The sequence below is a fragment of the Adelges cooleyi genome, unplaced genomic scaffold (assembly GCF_023614345.1).
Source record: "Adelges cooleyi isolate 19-005CV unplaced genomic scaffold, UGA_ACOO_1.1 ACOO_flye_CR_arks_rails_tigmint_CR_PRNA_108, whole genome shotgun sequence".
Lineage (NCBI taxonomy): Eukaryota > Metazoa > Arthropoda > Insecta > Hemiptera > Adelgidae > Adelges > Adelges cooleyi.
Genome location: NW_026095761.1, coordinates 17,489,910 through 17,505,273, shown reverse-complemented (window position 1 = coordinate 17,505,273; position 15,364 = coordinate 17,489,910). Strand labels below are relative to the sequence as shown.

At 36.1% G+C, this 15,364-nt stretch overlaps 1 protein-coding gene across 6 annotated transcripts in view; it reads right to left on the bottom strand.

Moving 5' to 3' along the window:
- Positions 1-15,364, bottom strand: part of LOC126839069 (tight junction protein ZO-2) — a 35,190-nt gene that overhangs the window by 5,686 nt on the left and 14,140 nt on the right. For 4 of the 6 annotated variants that reach the window (XM_050574035.1, XM_050574018.1, XM_050574026.1 and 1 more), the window contains 2 exons: positions 294-466; positions 15-199 (listed from right to left, as the gene is read on the bottom strand). In XM_050574035.1, coding sequence (XP_050429992.1) covers positions 15-199; positions 294-466 — 358 coding nt within the window. Of the gene's footprint in view, positions 1-14; positions 200-293; positions 467-8,913; positions 8,944-11,211; positions 11,799-15,364 lie in introns of those variants that run through there. The other 2 variants (XM_050574055.1, XM_050574065.1) reach the window with 2 other exon arrangements.

Genomic DNA, 15,364 nt, shown 5'->3' with positions numbered 1-15,364 from the left:
ATAACCCCACTGACCGTCTTTTTTCCTCGTCTTGGTCAAGTGTACGCGCAACGTGTGCGGAGTGTTGGACGGTAACACCAGGCGACGTCTCAGCGACAGAGTAACGTTATCACCGCATTCTCTCAGTACGGCGACCGCAGTGCCGTATTCCACGTTGTCCAGCGACACTCCGTTTGCGGTCATTATCCTGTCGTTTACCCTGGATAAAAAAAAAAAAAAATGTGTTTTTTAATAATTTAATTCAACAGAGCTCTGCTGAAGAGTTTTTGAGAGAAAAAAAACAATGTACTCACATTAGCTTTCCTTCGGCTGGGCCGGATTTCAAAACGTCCGATACGGCTATCGATGGGTCACCGTTAGCGAAATGCGGATTGTCCCGGCCACCGCTGACAGCGATACCGAATCCATAGCCGGGAACGCGGTTCAGTGTCACTTGATGGAATTCCCACACTATGCGGTCGCCGTTCTGAAAAAAAAAAACCACATTAATCAGAGAAAATATGTTAATAGTTTTAATATTATATTATATTTTAATCTGTTATTATCTAGTTTACACGTTCGTTGTAGATAATACAGTGTAATTAAATCGGCTTGACCGTTGACACAGTTGGAAATTACACCAGGGGCAGGGGACGGGGAGGTTCGAGAGATTTTTACAATATTTTACACTTGTGGGTTCTCATTACTTCTCAATTCTCATTGTGCTGGTTTAACTCTTTAAATTTTCATGTTATATGTAAGCAGGCACGTTAGCTGTAAGTATAATGACGTGATTTCTAACATTAAATTAATAACGCCATTATAGCAATTTGTATACTTTGAAATTGGCGGTATGATCAGTGCCACACAAAGAGCACATATTTTTTGGCGGACTGTCATTTCAATACTATATAATATAGATTCAAGGATCTGCAAGTAATCCTTGAAAAATGTTCCTTGTTTTGTTTAATATGTTCTCGAAATTAAAAAAAAAATAAAAATTAAACCGTTATTGAAAATATTATTAATTAATTGCGCCATACTATGAGCACAATTAGTGTACCAATAAACTACATAGCTTTTGTCTTTGTAAAATAACAATAAAGAATTCCTTTTATACTACCTACATATTATTATTATTTGGAACATAGGAACACCCGAGTGAGACATACTACTCAGAAACCCATTAACCGGTTCTGGAGGGAAGTAAAAAAAAAAAAAACGGTAATAATTATTGTTATTAATTTTTATTTCCAACGTGGAAATGTGCATCATCATATAATATATAGAGCTTAGACGTGAAGGTATTGGGTTTTTTTTTTTGTATTATATATTTTTCTCAGATATTTACACAACAAAAAATATTGTGGTGTGCGTTTAGCAGCTGTTGGTCGATCTCATCCCCTCACATCTTTATACCAATTTGATGGGCTCAAACAAAATAATAACTCTGCCTACTCTCAACCATAAAAAAAAAACTTATCGGCCATATCTGTGTATTTTTGAAAAAAAAAATACAATACCTAACTAAAACGCGACACTGAAGAATGAGTTTGAACTGTTTCCAGTGGGATTTGTATGTAACCATATTATTATTGTGTACACATGAATGCCATTCGTTATTCGATAAAACATTACCCGTCGACTGTTGTTTTTTTTTTTTTTAATATATGTTGATTTCTCTAATCTGAACATCTTGTTAGAGTATGAAAAAAATGCAGTCTGGTTTCTGATGTGAAATCAGCGTGTGCGAGATGAAAACATTTTTTTCTTTCGAAAACCACTTATTCGTCGAATTAATAATAAAAAATACACATATATATATAAATACACGTATAGTTCCCAAGAATTATCACAATATTCTCAACCGGTACCGGATTCCACCGTCCGCCACAAAATGGCTTGTTCTGGCACACAGTTGTTGTTGTAAACAACAGGTGGCAGTTTTTAAGAAAAAAAAACAATTTTTAAGCATCCTATACACGGAGAGACAAAACCGTGCGGAGATTAACACAACGAAATGTGTTTTTTCACATTCAATTAAAAAAAAAAAACCCACAACATAATAATGATATACAATCGCCTGTGTCAATCATCGTCACCGGTCATCGAGAGACACACACACCAGAGCTGATGCTGCTGCTGTATTACATTATATTATCATTGTCACACACCTAACATAATAATATTTAATAAGAAGAAGACTTCCATACAACACACACACACACACACCGGTGTTGGTGCACCCCACGGTCATATAAGATCATGATATATTATATATATATATATATATATATTATTATTTTACAGTGTTCCGTCGTCGTTTTTCAGGGTTATCGACTCACTCGGCTCTTCTACTGTGTGTACACCTCCTCCTCACGATGAGTGTTTTAGACATGGACATAAATCACAGAGTATTTTTTTTTTTTCCACTGTAAAAGTATAAGATGATAATGCGGTACAACACGTTGTAACGTTTGTTTGTTTTCGTTCGACTGTATTTACCGGACAGATATTTTATAAAAAAAAAAAAAACAATTATGCGGTCGCTCCTCCTAGTGTGACTTCTGGAAAATTACCGTAAAACAAATGTCCTTCGTGTTATGATGTTCAATGGTTTTGACAGAGTCGTCTCGATAGACATTTCTAGTTATTAGTTACAATCCCAATCGCTTCGGTAATGTATATTAAATGTTAAAATAATCGAATGAATTTTGTCGGGAAAAGTATTTTTTAAAAAGAGTTATTATAACTATGTACATATACACTACTACTAAAATACAAGACAGTGTGTATGTGTTGGTTTCACCAAAAATTGAAAATCTGTAACTTCTTTATTATTTCCCTTGATCCTTGAACTTGTTGAAGATCAAGTTACAAAACTCGATCTTCAATAAACCGTGTGCCTTACACAGCCAGGTGAAGGGTTTAGTAGTTTTTAAATTATTATTTTAATTGTCAAATAATGATATTTTGGTCGGAGTTTCCACCAAGACATGTATGATTTTTTTTTCTCAACACAAATCATTAAATCATTAAGTTTACCAATTATCTCCGATGAAAAACAGCAGCGAGCAAGAGAAAGACCGGTGATGATAATAATAATAATAATAATAATAAATAATCAATGATAATGACTTGAGAGATGTTAATCGCATCGAAGGCATTCCACGCGTTTCTCGTGGCTTTTCGTTAGGTGTTGTTGTTGTTTTTTCTTCTTCTTTTTTTTTTAACAAGACACAAGGTTTTTTAAAAAATTCCGTAGGCATACAATACACACAATATAATAACGATAATATTATGCACATAGTTAAGAAGATTTCGACGACGGGTGTATTGTGTGATACAGTAGGTATACCGTGTGTGTGTGTGTGTGTGTGCGATGCGGGTAATAGAATTCAATAATAATATGTTGTTCAAAGGTGTATTGTTAAATATAATTGACTACCAATATTATCCAGCTATTGTTTGTCAATTATTAATGTGTGATGCGAGGAGAGGCCAACCTAACCGTACGACGGCATTACCGTATTTAAGGCACGTGCTTTAAAAAAAAAAACAATAACAACATGTCATACACAAAACTTGAATACAGGTCACCAGAGTAGTAATCCCTGTACTAATTGAATGGGAGCCACATTTTTGGGTTTTTTTTTTAAACGCTTTACACTATAATATACTTCCAATACACACAAAAAACGAATCTCACTTGAATTAAACGAAATCGACGAAGACGCGTCCGGCGAACCGAATACAAATAGAAGTAGAAGAAAAAATACAAATTAAACATTCGCACTCGAAATGTGATTTGCTAACAAGCGGCGTTTGAAGGTAATAAAAAAAAAATTGAAAAAATGGTTTTAAGAATAAAAAAAAAACACCAATAATATGGTATATGGTAATCAGCGAACAGTGTTATAATTAAAATAAATGTGTTTTTTTTTAACACTATCCGCCACATTTTGAAACTGATTTGAATCACTTTCAAATTTATTACTACCTTCGTCATCAAACTAGCGGCAAGGACAACAATGCTACAATGTAGTAGACTTTTCTAAACACTAATGATTGACGATTGGTAAACATAATATTATATTAGTTATAAGAAGTTAGTTCAATGCTGTTGTAATATTTCACAAGTTTTAGCTTGTTCGATCCGAAACCGAGAATATTATAATATGTTTTTTATAGACATAATTATTGACAATTTTTTATTTTTTACGACATATTATCAGGGTGATCTAACAGATTAAAAACAACATTTCCACAAGATCCACAAGATTTTTGTATAGAGGTACAATTGGTTGACATATTATCTCCCGTATATTCAACACTTCACTTCTATGCATAATAAATTAGGTTAAAAATAAAAACACCACTCTCTCATTGTGGAGAATAAGTATTTTCAGGTCAATCAACATATCCATAGGTATACAAATATACTTGTTATTTTTACAACGAGCAGTGTTACACTAGTGACATTAATAGGTATTTTTAAATACTCCACTCTGTAGGTGGTTTATACTTTTCAAAAAACCTTATTTCATGCGAATGATTTACACACATCCTAAGCAAAATATTTCTACACGAGGGTTATTTTTCTCACGGATCAACGTTTTGTTAGATAAAAAAAATAAAAACTATTGTGACTAAGAAAGAAAAAAAACGCTATTATTGTTCTTTACATTGTGCATACGTGTACAAGAGGATATGTTTTCGAGACAGGACATAATGCACACAGCCTTATAAAAATGTTTCACATGCCCAACTGTCTTAATAGTAGTCTACAATATTATTATTATTATTATTATTATAATAACGACGGTGGTGGACATGATGAAGTAGGTACAGACTATAATTTTTTGTCTGTTATAAAGGAGAAACATAGTACTATACCCTCTACACGCGTGCATAATAATTGTTACTGAGGTAAACAAGTGCGCTTATTTATATGCATTTTTTTTTTTTTTTTTATAACGAGAGATGGCAAAAGAGAGTGGATTAAATACCGATTACCGGCCCGGTTTAGACACTGAGGGTTTATACTGAAATGCTGCGAATAAATTTACCATCCAGCTATTTTATTTTCTAAATGGGATATTATTATATGCAGGCAGAGAAAGTACATAACAGCGTCGTTGCATTTTTTCACCGGAGAGAGCTGAGCTTGTTGTAAATACTTGTAATTTTTTTTTCCTCGGCGATTTTCGCCGATGATCTATGAGCCTGTGCACGTCTATCATTATCATCATCGATACAGTTGGTGTCGATGACAAATAATCCACAACGCTTTTCTGTATAATGCAGTGTACTGTATACACACTTATACCTTCCTCCTCGTTGTCGTTGTGTATCAACACAGATAATAACAATAATAATATATTCTACACTGTGCTGCTTTTAATATAATAATCACATATCGAATGAAAGTAGTAAGCGAGCGGGACGCGTCCTTGGGAACAGGTTTTCCGACGGGCAAAACGACCTGAAGCAGTCTCTCGGATCTTCTCCTGTATATCATACACAAGCACACTACGACCAGATGAGATAACCACTTGGAATGCTGTTTTTTTTTGTTTTGTTTTTATATTGTGCACACCCCTCCTCTACGGTTGAGAAAAAATTAATAGCCATAAGCTGTAATTTGTTTGCTTCTGTAAATTTGTTTGCTCCTGTAATACATCCGCAAACGAATTAACGAGCAAAAAAAATATATGTATATATAATGGCATCTCATCGCTTGAAACAAGAATTTGTACAAAAAAAAAATATATATATATATTTAAAAAATAGACAGCACTGTGAAGATGTGTACAGAATCCGCTATAAACCACTGTATGTATGGGAAAGATATAATAGATAAATAAATCACAAGTGTACAAACGGATTTTAAATATCTTTTCGTTTTGTTCAATTGTTAGCTTTAATTTAACTTGTAAATTAGATAGGTAGGGCAACACATACTATACGACAAATAGTTCTGCTGTAAAGTGTACAAAACTGGTGAAATACATAGTTGATTTTAATTTAATCTTAAATCGTCAAAATAAAAATAAAAATATAGTTTGTTTAGTGAATATAAATTATAACCAAAACAACAATGTAATACTTTGCATAAATGTTTTATAAAAAAAATATTTTAGACTCTTGTAAACCATTTCAATTCTATTTCCGAATGAGATAATAAACCACATATTATTTAATACATTTTTTCCATAGCTGGAGAATTTCTATTTAGTTAAAAAAAACACTAATATGCAAATAATGTTGTTTTAATTACATCTGTAGTTAGCGCAACAAATTAGTACATTTTTCTATGCAGTTTACATTAAATATTTTGTTTAAATCATTTTTTTTTTTTTTTAATATTTAAATGATATTCACTTGTATATTATACAAAAATTGAAAACATTTTCAAAATTAAAAATTGTCGAAATAGATAAATAAAAATACAAATTTGTTTCTATTTGAATATAACGTCTAGGTTTGTGGATGCAACTTACACACCCACCAAACGCGTTTAGTTTAAATATGTTTTGGGTAGAAGTATTTTGGAATACAAACCCCAAATTGCTTGCAAGTATTAAAAAGAGCTCTATCGTACCCAATGCAGCAGCAATGCTATTACATATTATATGGTCGGTTTTCTATTTTATGCAAGCGCAACACCACGGTGCAGTAGATAAGGTTTAATAAACGTCACTCGACGACAGTGGGAATATAAACACACCCATGCAAATGGATTTCGTGAAAGTTACACAGCAGCAGCTTGGGTAAGATAATATTGTGTATACATCATAGGGTGTTGTCGATACATAACGAAACAGGGTCAAGCCCTGAGGATAAATGAAAGCGATACACTGCTGCTGCTGCTGTTGGCCTGTAGCCATTCTCTGATTCAGTGCACTTTGTGAGTAGTACTAATGCACGTGGACGTGCACTGTGTGAAGGACGGAGAAAGAGAATATATATATGTAGGTATAAAAGAAATAGTTGTAAGTGGTGTGGCTTTTTTAAAATTTTTTTTTTTTTTATCAAAAGGGTTATTGAAAAAGGTCGAGGACACCAGAGAGTACCTACACACTCACTGAATACCTATAATATAAGTCTTCTACGGCTTCGGCTGACTGAATTTCCGAAATCAAAAAATGTACTTGCAAGTCGAACAGCACCGTGTTTTAAAACATTACAATATATATATATATAGTATTACAACGGGTCGATAGGGGTTTTGGAACGCAAATCTCTTATGTAACACTCTGTTAGCGCATCATAATAATATTATGTTCTACAACAATATAACGTTGTACCTATTTAAGTATTTTTATTCTAGTAACATGCACAGTGTATAAACGTGGTAGGATATTGCACAGTTGTAGTCTGTTGGATAAACTATTATTCAAATGGTATTTACCTAACCGGTAACAGTGTTACACACACCACCGATAACACCATAGCACGGTGAATAAGAAGATTTTATTTTTTCTAAACAGGTCAACCACACAGTAGAACCGGATTTAGGAAATAAGGCGTTACTATTTTTACTATGTAAAGTAAAAAGTATTGCATAAAAAAATATAAGTAAACCCCGGGCACTAATTATGACCGGATTGGAAAAAAAAAAAATGATTTGTGGTATAGATTCCTCACTTGTGGAATTTAAGACCATACATATATATTTTACTAGTCATTCTTTGGTTAACAAACATCCAACATAAAAACCGTCTGACCTAGTAAACAAATATAGTGCCTTCGATGAAGTGATTGGGAACAATAAAAAAAAAGAAAATCTACATTCCCCTGTCGTCCCATACGATATTTGATGTGGCAGGTACGCGATGAGTAGTAGGTGGTGCTGGCTGTTAACTACCTGTACCTACTCGGTTGACCGCACAATAATAATGCATTTTAGCCTACTTAAGATGGTAATATTCGCAAAAAAATCATACCGGAAGAAACGTGGCCAGCCTTTGGACAATATTAAGAAAAAAGTCTTACGCCTAATACTACGTACCTTGACAGCGGAAGAATCTATGTACATGAGTTTATCGCTTTGAAGACATACAACAATAAGATGTAGAACAAAGTCAGGATAGGAAATATCGAGTAGCGCGTCCGACGTGTCCGCTTATCGGTCGCCAAATGCAAATTACAATGACTAACTGCCACCGGCCAGTAGTGCCGGGTGGTGAATCATCTTTGCACATCCGGTTGAATAAAAAACGCACATGGATCACAGTCGTGTCAGTGTGTGAGGGTTACAAACAGAAATTTACCCAATAACATTGGCGGTACAGCTCTGGTCAGAGTCCATAGTATTTTTCCTCGTTCAACAGACCAGAAAGATCAAAAAAATCTATTGCAGCATGCACTCTAAGAGGTTTATTACAAGACGGTGGAACGAAGAAAAGATGATGCTCCAAAGTAATAGTCCACCTCGGACGCGGTTTCTAGGAATCCGAGAAGACGGTTTTATTTTTTTGCATTCTTTACAAGTCTATAACCCGTGTGATTCCTATATACGACGGGTATTGCTAATGAGTGGACAGAAGAAGTAGAGACAAAGTCACACACACACACACACACACCCTCTATCCAAATACACCGTGGCGCCTAATGGAGACATGCAAATTGTATACTATATTATGCCTGTGCATTGTAAATGTATAATTAATTACTCAAGAATATTGTAGTCTTCTCTGGAGAAGACTACAATATTTAAGGAACGTATATTGTCGGAAAAAATGCCCACGTGAATGTATTATATTATGCGAAATGATTCCACGTATCTTACATATGTGTCTGACGCGGGGATGATGTTTGAATCGCACTTAAGTATAGCTCTGCTGGTGGAATATAATGTATAGTTTTCAAAATAACAACAACAATATCACATATAACGCATTCCTGTATAGGTACTTCTTGTACACTTACCTTACCCTCCAACATCTTAGCCTGGACGACATTGTGTTTAAAGCGTACACGACCGATAACCGCTGACCTCACGTGTATATTTTATTGTGTGCACGTTCTATATAATACATAACAGTATTATAGTGTATATATATATATATATATATATATATATATATATGAAAATAAGACGTTATAACCTAACCGACACGTGTATAAACCTGTTGGTCCCTTTTGTGTGGGGACGTGTAATTAAAATAACGCCGAACCGGGATAAAAAAAAATAAAATAACAGGTGTATTTAATATTATGATCTCTATTCTCTACCAATAACCGTGCTGTCCGCGGGTAGAGGTACATAATATGTATACAACGTGTTGGTTCGGGGCGTTTACTTATACACAATCGGTGGGATTGGGCGGATTATATTCATACACACACAAATCTCCTAAGATGTGCCTCGAGCACCGATTATTATTTTATCTGTATAACATAACATTTTTAAATATCGTCTATATTATAATTTATAACGTTTTCTAGAAGTGTCTGTGTGTGTGTGTGCCCAAACCGCTTACAAACACCACCACTACTACACACTGGGGTTAGTTAAGTAGATGATACCTGCACGCGGGGTAAGTCGGCTCGAGACAGTGGTTAGGTTAAATAGAGCTAGGAAACATATTAAAAGACATGTAACTGATAACGTTTTGCATAAATAAATCTGTAAATAAATCACAGTAGTTTTCTATTCAAGTTTAAGTCACAATATCTAATGTGTGGGAACGCAGCCGTTCAATAAAACAACTTTTTAAGATGAAAATAGGCACAATACAAAAAATGACGGTATATGTTTACATATTAACATATTTACATATTTTTACAGCCAAGGAAAAGTGAATAAATCAAAACCGATTGGCTGATAGTTTCACACGCCACCATACTATTAAATAGCTATTAAACAACGACACTTATTATAGGTATATGATGATATTTTAACAAAAATCTAGCCTGTTGGCCTAATTCTTGATAATGTCGTTAACACACGGCGGCCAAAGAATGCGGCGGCAGGTATATTTGGATTTATTAACGATTCTATAAAAATAATACAATATATGTCAACCCGAAGAACCTTTTTTGGAAATTTCAATACGAATTTTCGACACGTACCACGACCAGACACGTCCTCCTTACATCACTCGTACAATATACCATCGTAATATACTCTAATGGTAGTTAAAGTAGTTACTGTGTGAATATGTGTAAAGTATGTATATACCTAACCTCGAAACGCCGGCACGGAAAACAACGCCGTTCCTTGGAGAATATATAGAAAGAAAAAAAAATACACATATTTTAATAACTCAATGTCCGAAAAAAAAACCGGTATTAGGTATGGCAAAAAAAAAAAATGTGTACTTCAAAACGCTGCACGTGGAACGCAGCCAATTCGAATCGACTATGGGAGGCGCCTCTGCTGCTATAAACGCATGTCTCCTCAGGAAAAGAATGCATAAACAAAATTAACTTAATGCAAAAATTATTGACACGCAATAAAGCGACACTTGTATCGATGTATTTCATTTATACACAACAATATAATATATCCAAAGACAACATATATGTATATTTAAGCCAGAGACGAGCAAAAGGTATCAAAATAACACTCAAGTCATAGGGTGCTATCTTTTAATTTGTATCAATGCCTACCTCCGATGGTTTTATTCAACGTTGGCAATAACACGGTTTTTTTAATGGCCGATTATTCATAATCTTAAAATTAATCATTATACATATATTAACAAAAGGATCAACAGCTAGTGATTTGCCAACGAAAAAGCACAGAAAGGTGTAAAATTCAAGTGTGTAATGTGGTCAGATCTCTTTGACACATTGTAATGACCACCGTGGCACGTGGAATACAATTAATTGCTTACTGTTGTTTTGGGTAACTTTTAATTAATGTATAATACTTAGTTAGCATTTAAGCATTGTCAATTCTGTTTATATGACGTTAATACTTGTTTTTCCACAAGTATTAAGATATGCGCTTAGCTTGTACTCTTTGTAGCATAAAACAACCCCAAAGGAACGGCTAGTATTCGCGTTCGATTGTTTTGTCTTGTTTCACCCGAGCAAGTTACTGTCTGTGTAAAATGTAAGCTATTAAATAAATTACATCGAATCAAACGTCTATCTTGGCAGTTCTTATTATTTTACCAAGTCTAATAAAGTCCTTATCATAAGCACTGATAAGGACCACATTGTGTTTGTGAAACTATGGGTAGAGAGTCATCATTCTATCAGTCTATCTGTCTCTACCTGATCCGTGTGAGGAGAGGACGCTGCGGGTGGCGGCGGCGACGGCAGGGGCGACACCCGTTCCCCTCCGTAGTCCCTGTGGTCCATGTCGACGCCACTACAAGACGTCTCGGACCCGTTATAGCATCCTCGGGGGTCGAGGAACACGCCGGACGCGCACAGACGCTCAATTTTGATAAGGGCGTAAGACGACAGCCGAACGAGACACACGACACTTGTCCGACACTTGCGCTGGACCGACGACACGCGCGCGCACGCAACACACACCACCGCCGCACCACACTTGTGTACTCGAGACGGCGCAAAAACGACCACCGGACACCACACGAACGCCACTTATTCGGTATTCGAATAATAATAATACTTTTATTCTACTAATATATTAACAACAACACGATTTATATATGTGTACTAAAAAGAAAGAATACGACATGTATACATATATTATATTTTATTCGAGAGAACGACACAGTATTGTACGCGTTGGCCAACACGAACCACGGCGACGTTTGTTGTAACGTCCGAACGGGCGACGGTGCGGTTACGGAATGCGGCGCGGCAAGACAACAGCAGCAACAGGTACTCGGCGGCGGTAGGTCCACTGCGGCGGCGGCGGCGGCGGCCGACTACGGCGACCACAGTGGCGGCCACGGAAACCGGTGTCTGCGTTATCGCGGCCAAGAGAATTTTTCGCGACGTCGGCCGTATCGCGCGCGCGCTCGCCAGCCAATGTGCGTCGTAATAATCTCCTTTCGCACCGATTTACAGTTTTTCAATATATCAATCTGTTTATTAAAAAAAAAAAATAGGCACAAAGTCTCAGTGTTCAACTGGTGCGCTGGGCAACTAGAGTACCGTCTCTATAGTATAGATACTCTAGGTGTATTTTGTAGACGGACAATAATTTCTAGGGAGGTTTATATAAAAGTGGTCCGTGGACAGGGCGTGAGTCGGCGGCGGTGGAGTGACCGACGGCGATCGATTGCCGGAGTGGTGGGGGTGCGGCGGCGGACAAGGAGTGGCGGCGGTGCCGCAGTGGAGTCAGTGACTGCGTTGCCGACCGTGTTCTTTTCCCCCCACCGACCGCGGCGGCGTGCGTACCACCAAACCGCCGCAGGGTCCGGTTGTGGCCTGAAGGTTGTCTGAAAGAACGTTCAAGGTCTCCTCTCCGTTGCCGGCCGGCCGGCCGCGGACGCCGTTGTCGTCCACCAAGAGACCGGAGGAATGCGACGACGATCGGTGCTCGGCCTCTCTCGAGAGAGTATAATATAATATGTATCCACACGGCCGGCAGCAGGCTATTACACCCGGAGAGACATTAACGACCACGAAATGTAATAATAATAATGCTCTCTCTTGCGCGCGCGCAACGCTTCCACAGCCCGTACACGACGACGACGACGACGACGACTCCCTTCCACACATCGGCCGTTGCGTCATTTTTTCTCCCTACTCCCTACTCGCCTCACGTAATATTGTTATATCGTTCTCGTCGTGGAGTACCTCCTGCGACTACCGGGATGAGATACATTATTACACCGTAGAATTCTCGTTTTTATCTCTTCCACCACACAACGCATTACAACGTTTTTTTATAAGTAGCGCGTCGTTATTTATATGTTTACCGTCTTAAAAAAAATCACCCCCCCCCCCCAAAAAAAAAGGGTATAAGGCCAAACACGGATTGGCAGGGGAAAGTACATAACATATTTAATAGAAATACATACTGTGTTACATATGTGGGACTACTTCTAATAACATAATATGTGAAAATATATCTGGACAAGATTAATAGAACCACGAGTTAGCTTTACGCTTAAAAGATACCTCAATGACACTGCTGTAAGAGATTTAGTTTAAAACCGTTTAGTTCACACCAATTATCAAGTCCAATTGATTGTGTTACATTGAATTTAAAACTATCATTCAATAGACTACCACGCATGGGCGCCAAATATTTACCATTTGTGTGTATTATATTGTGTACAATAATAATAATAATTTATTACCCGCCTTGCAAGTGAAACGCACTAAATGAGATTTTTTAGTTTTTTAGAGTTACCATTTTGGTCTTTAAAAACGCATTACTTTGATTTACTGCTTGTTTTTACTTGCAGTTTTTTTTTTTTAGATTTCCTCGTATGCGTTAACCGATTAGTGTTTTTTTTTCCACTTTACAAAGAAGAGGTCAGGAGAAAAATTACTTCCCACTTGGATATTTTTCACAAGTGAGCCGCATTATTCGACAAAGGAACGTACTATACCATACAGCCGGTAGTAGATAATGTTCAATTTCCCATACATAAGTTTCAAACATAGTTATTTTGTAAATAAATTCTGCTTTCGCGCGTTTTTAAAGAATCTCAAAGGAACGTGCAAAATGAAAATTATTTTTTTGTTTATTATATATCTATGGAAAATTGTAACATCTAAAACGTGTAACTTTTACCTAGCCATAATAATATAATATGGTTCTCATTGCTCTATATTTTTTACTTTGAACTGAAACCGTGAAATAACTCTCCCAAGTGTAAACTATGTACAAAATAAAATCAATCGAACATCATTATACTTTACTTTAATAGACACACTGTTCGACCATATTGTATCGATTGTGTACGTCCTATAATATATTATATTACTCGGTCTCTGGATAATATTAATTATCATTCTAGAACAATATTATTATGTATACTAATAATACACACAATGAAAGCCTGAGGGATAGGGCACGCGGTAGTGGACTCTTGACACAATTTTTTTCTCGATAGATCACTATAAAGAATCCTTTATTATTTTTTTTTCTTTCAATTGGGTAAAATACCAGTTTGTTATTGTTGTTGTCGTTTGAGCTATGACTCGGGGCATCCACAGTATATATATATATATATAAATATCATTACCCGGTAATACATATAAAACAAGCCTGTGGTCAAACGAGTACACGCTCTTACACGGTGATTTTTTTATTATTATTGTGTTCGGTCGGTTGAAATATATTTTTTGGGAATACTGTCGTCGTTGTTGTATATTGTAACACACAATGCGTTTCTTCTTCGGTATGTCTATATAATTTTTTTTTGCCTTTATTTTGTGATATGCTAGCACAGAGACGTTACACCACCACCGCTGAACGTCGGTTGTTTTGTGCACATATTATGTGTGTATGCCCAATTCTTGTACATTCCAAATATAAATATATTACATTTTTTGGGACGTTGACCCCAAAGGCGCAAAATTGTTTTTTGATGATCCCACCCCCAGCTGGAACTAGCCCCAAATCCCACATCCGAGGTGTGCTGGTGTATTACCCCAAAGAAGAGTGGCTAAAATATAGCACATAATATCATGTCAATGAGATGATGGTGGTGTGCAGTGTGGCGGCAGCAGCAATGCAGAAGGAGGATTTATATAAACCACTTGTCGCACCGGCGATTTTCAGTTTGGTAAAAACATGTTTAAGCAGACTGAAAATAACTCGCTTAATTTTGATTTTAGAGTAAAAGCACCCATTATGAAATTAAAAGAGAACAATATTCCGGAGGGCAAGACGGTGAGTTTTAAAAAAAAAAAATTTTTTTTTGGAAAGTTACGGTCATTTAAAAATGTTTAAATAGTCGTTATTTCTAAACTACGTATTGAGCGTTATACTTAGAATAATGAAATAAACGCGCACCGTCTTGCCCTCCGAACCGTCTTGTTCTCTTTTAATTTTAATAATGGGTGCTTTTACTCTAAATCCAAAATCAAGCGAGTTATTTTCAGTCTGCTTAAACAAGTTGAGACGAAAAAACATTTTTGAATCGCTTTCAAGGATGCCGTGGTAGTCCGAAAAATAAATGAACTACCAACATAGAGTCCTAGTTATTGAACTAATAATTACACATCACAGTTTAACCTTTAAATTAAGATTTTGTAAAAAATTGCCTATACTTTACTCCTTAAAAATGGGCGGTGCGACGTCCTCTTAACACTGCACACACCGTATATAAACCGGTTACCCGCTTCCATTGTAATGTGTACAAAACAAATAAAATCGTTTAATCGTCAATTGCATTCTTGTACATAATATACATTTGTTTTTGATTTTGATTCAGAAGTTCAGAAAACTTTTTTTTATCGTACCTACGCAGACAGCAAAACACAGTTTAAA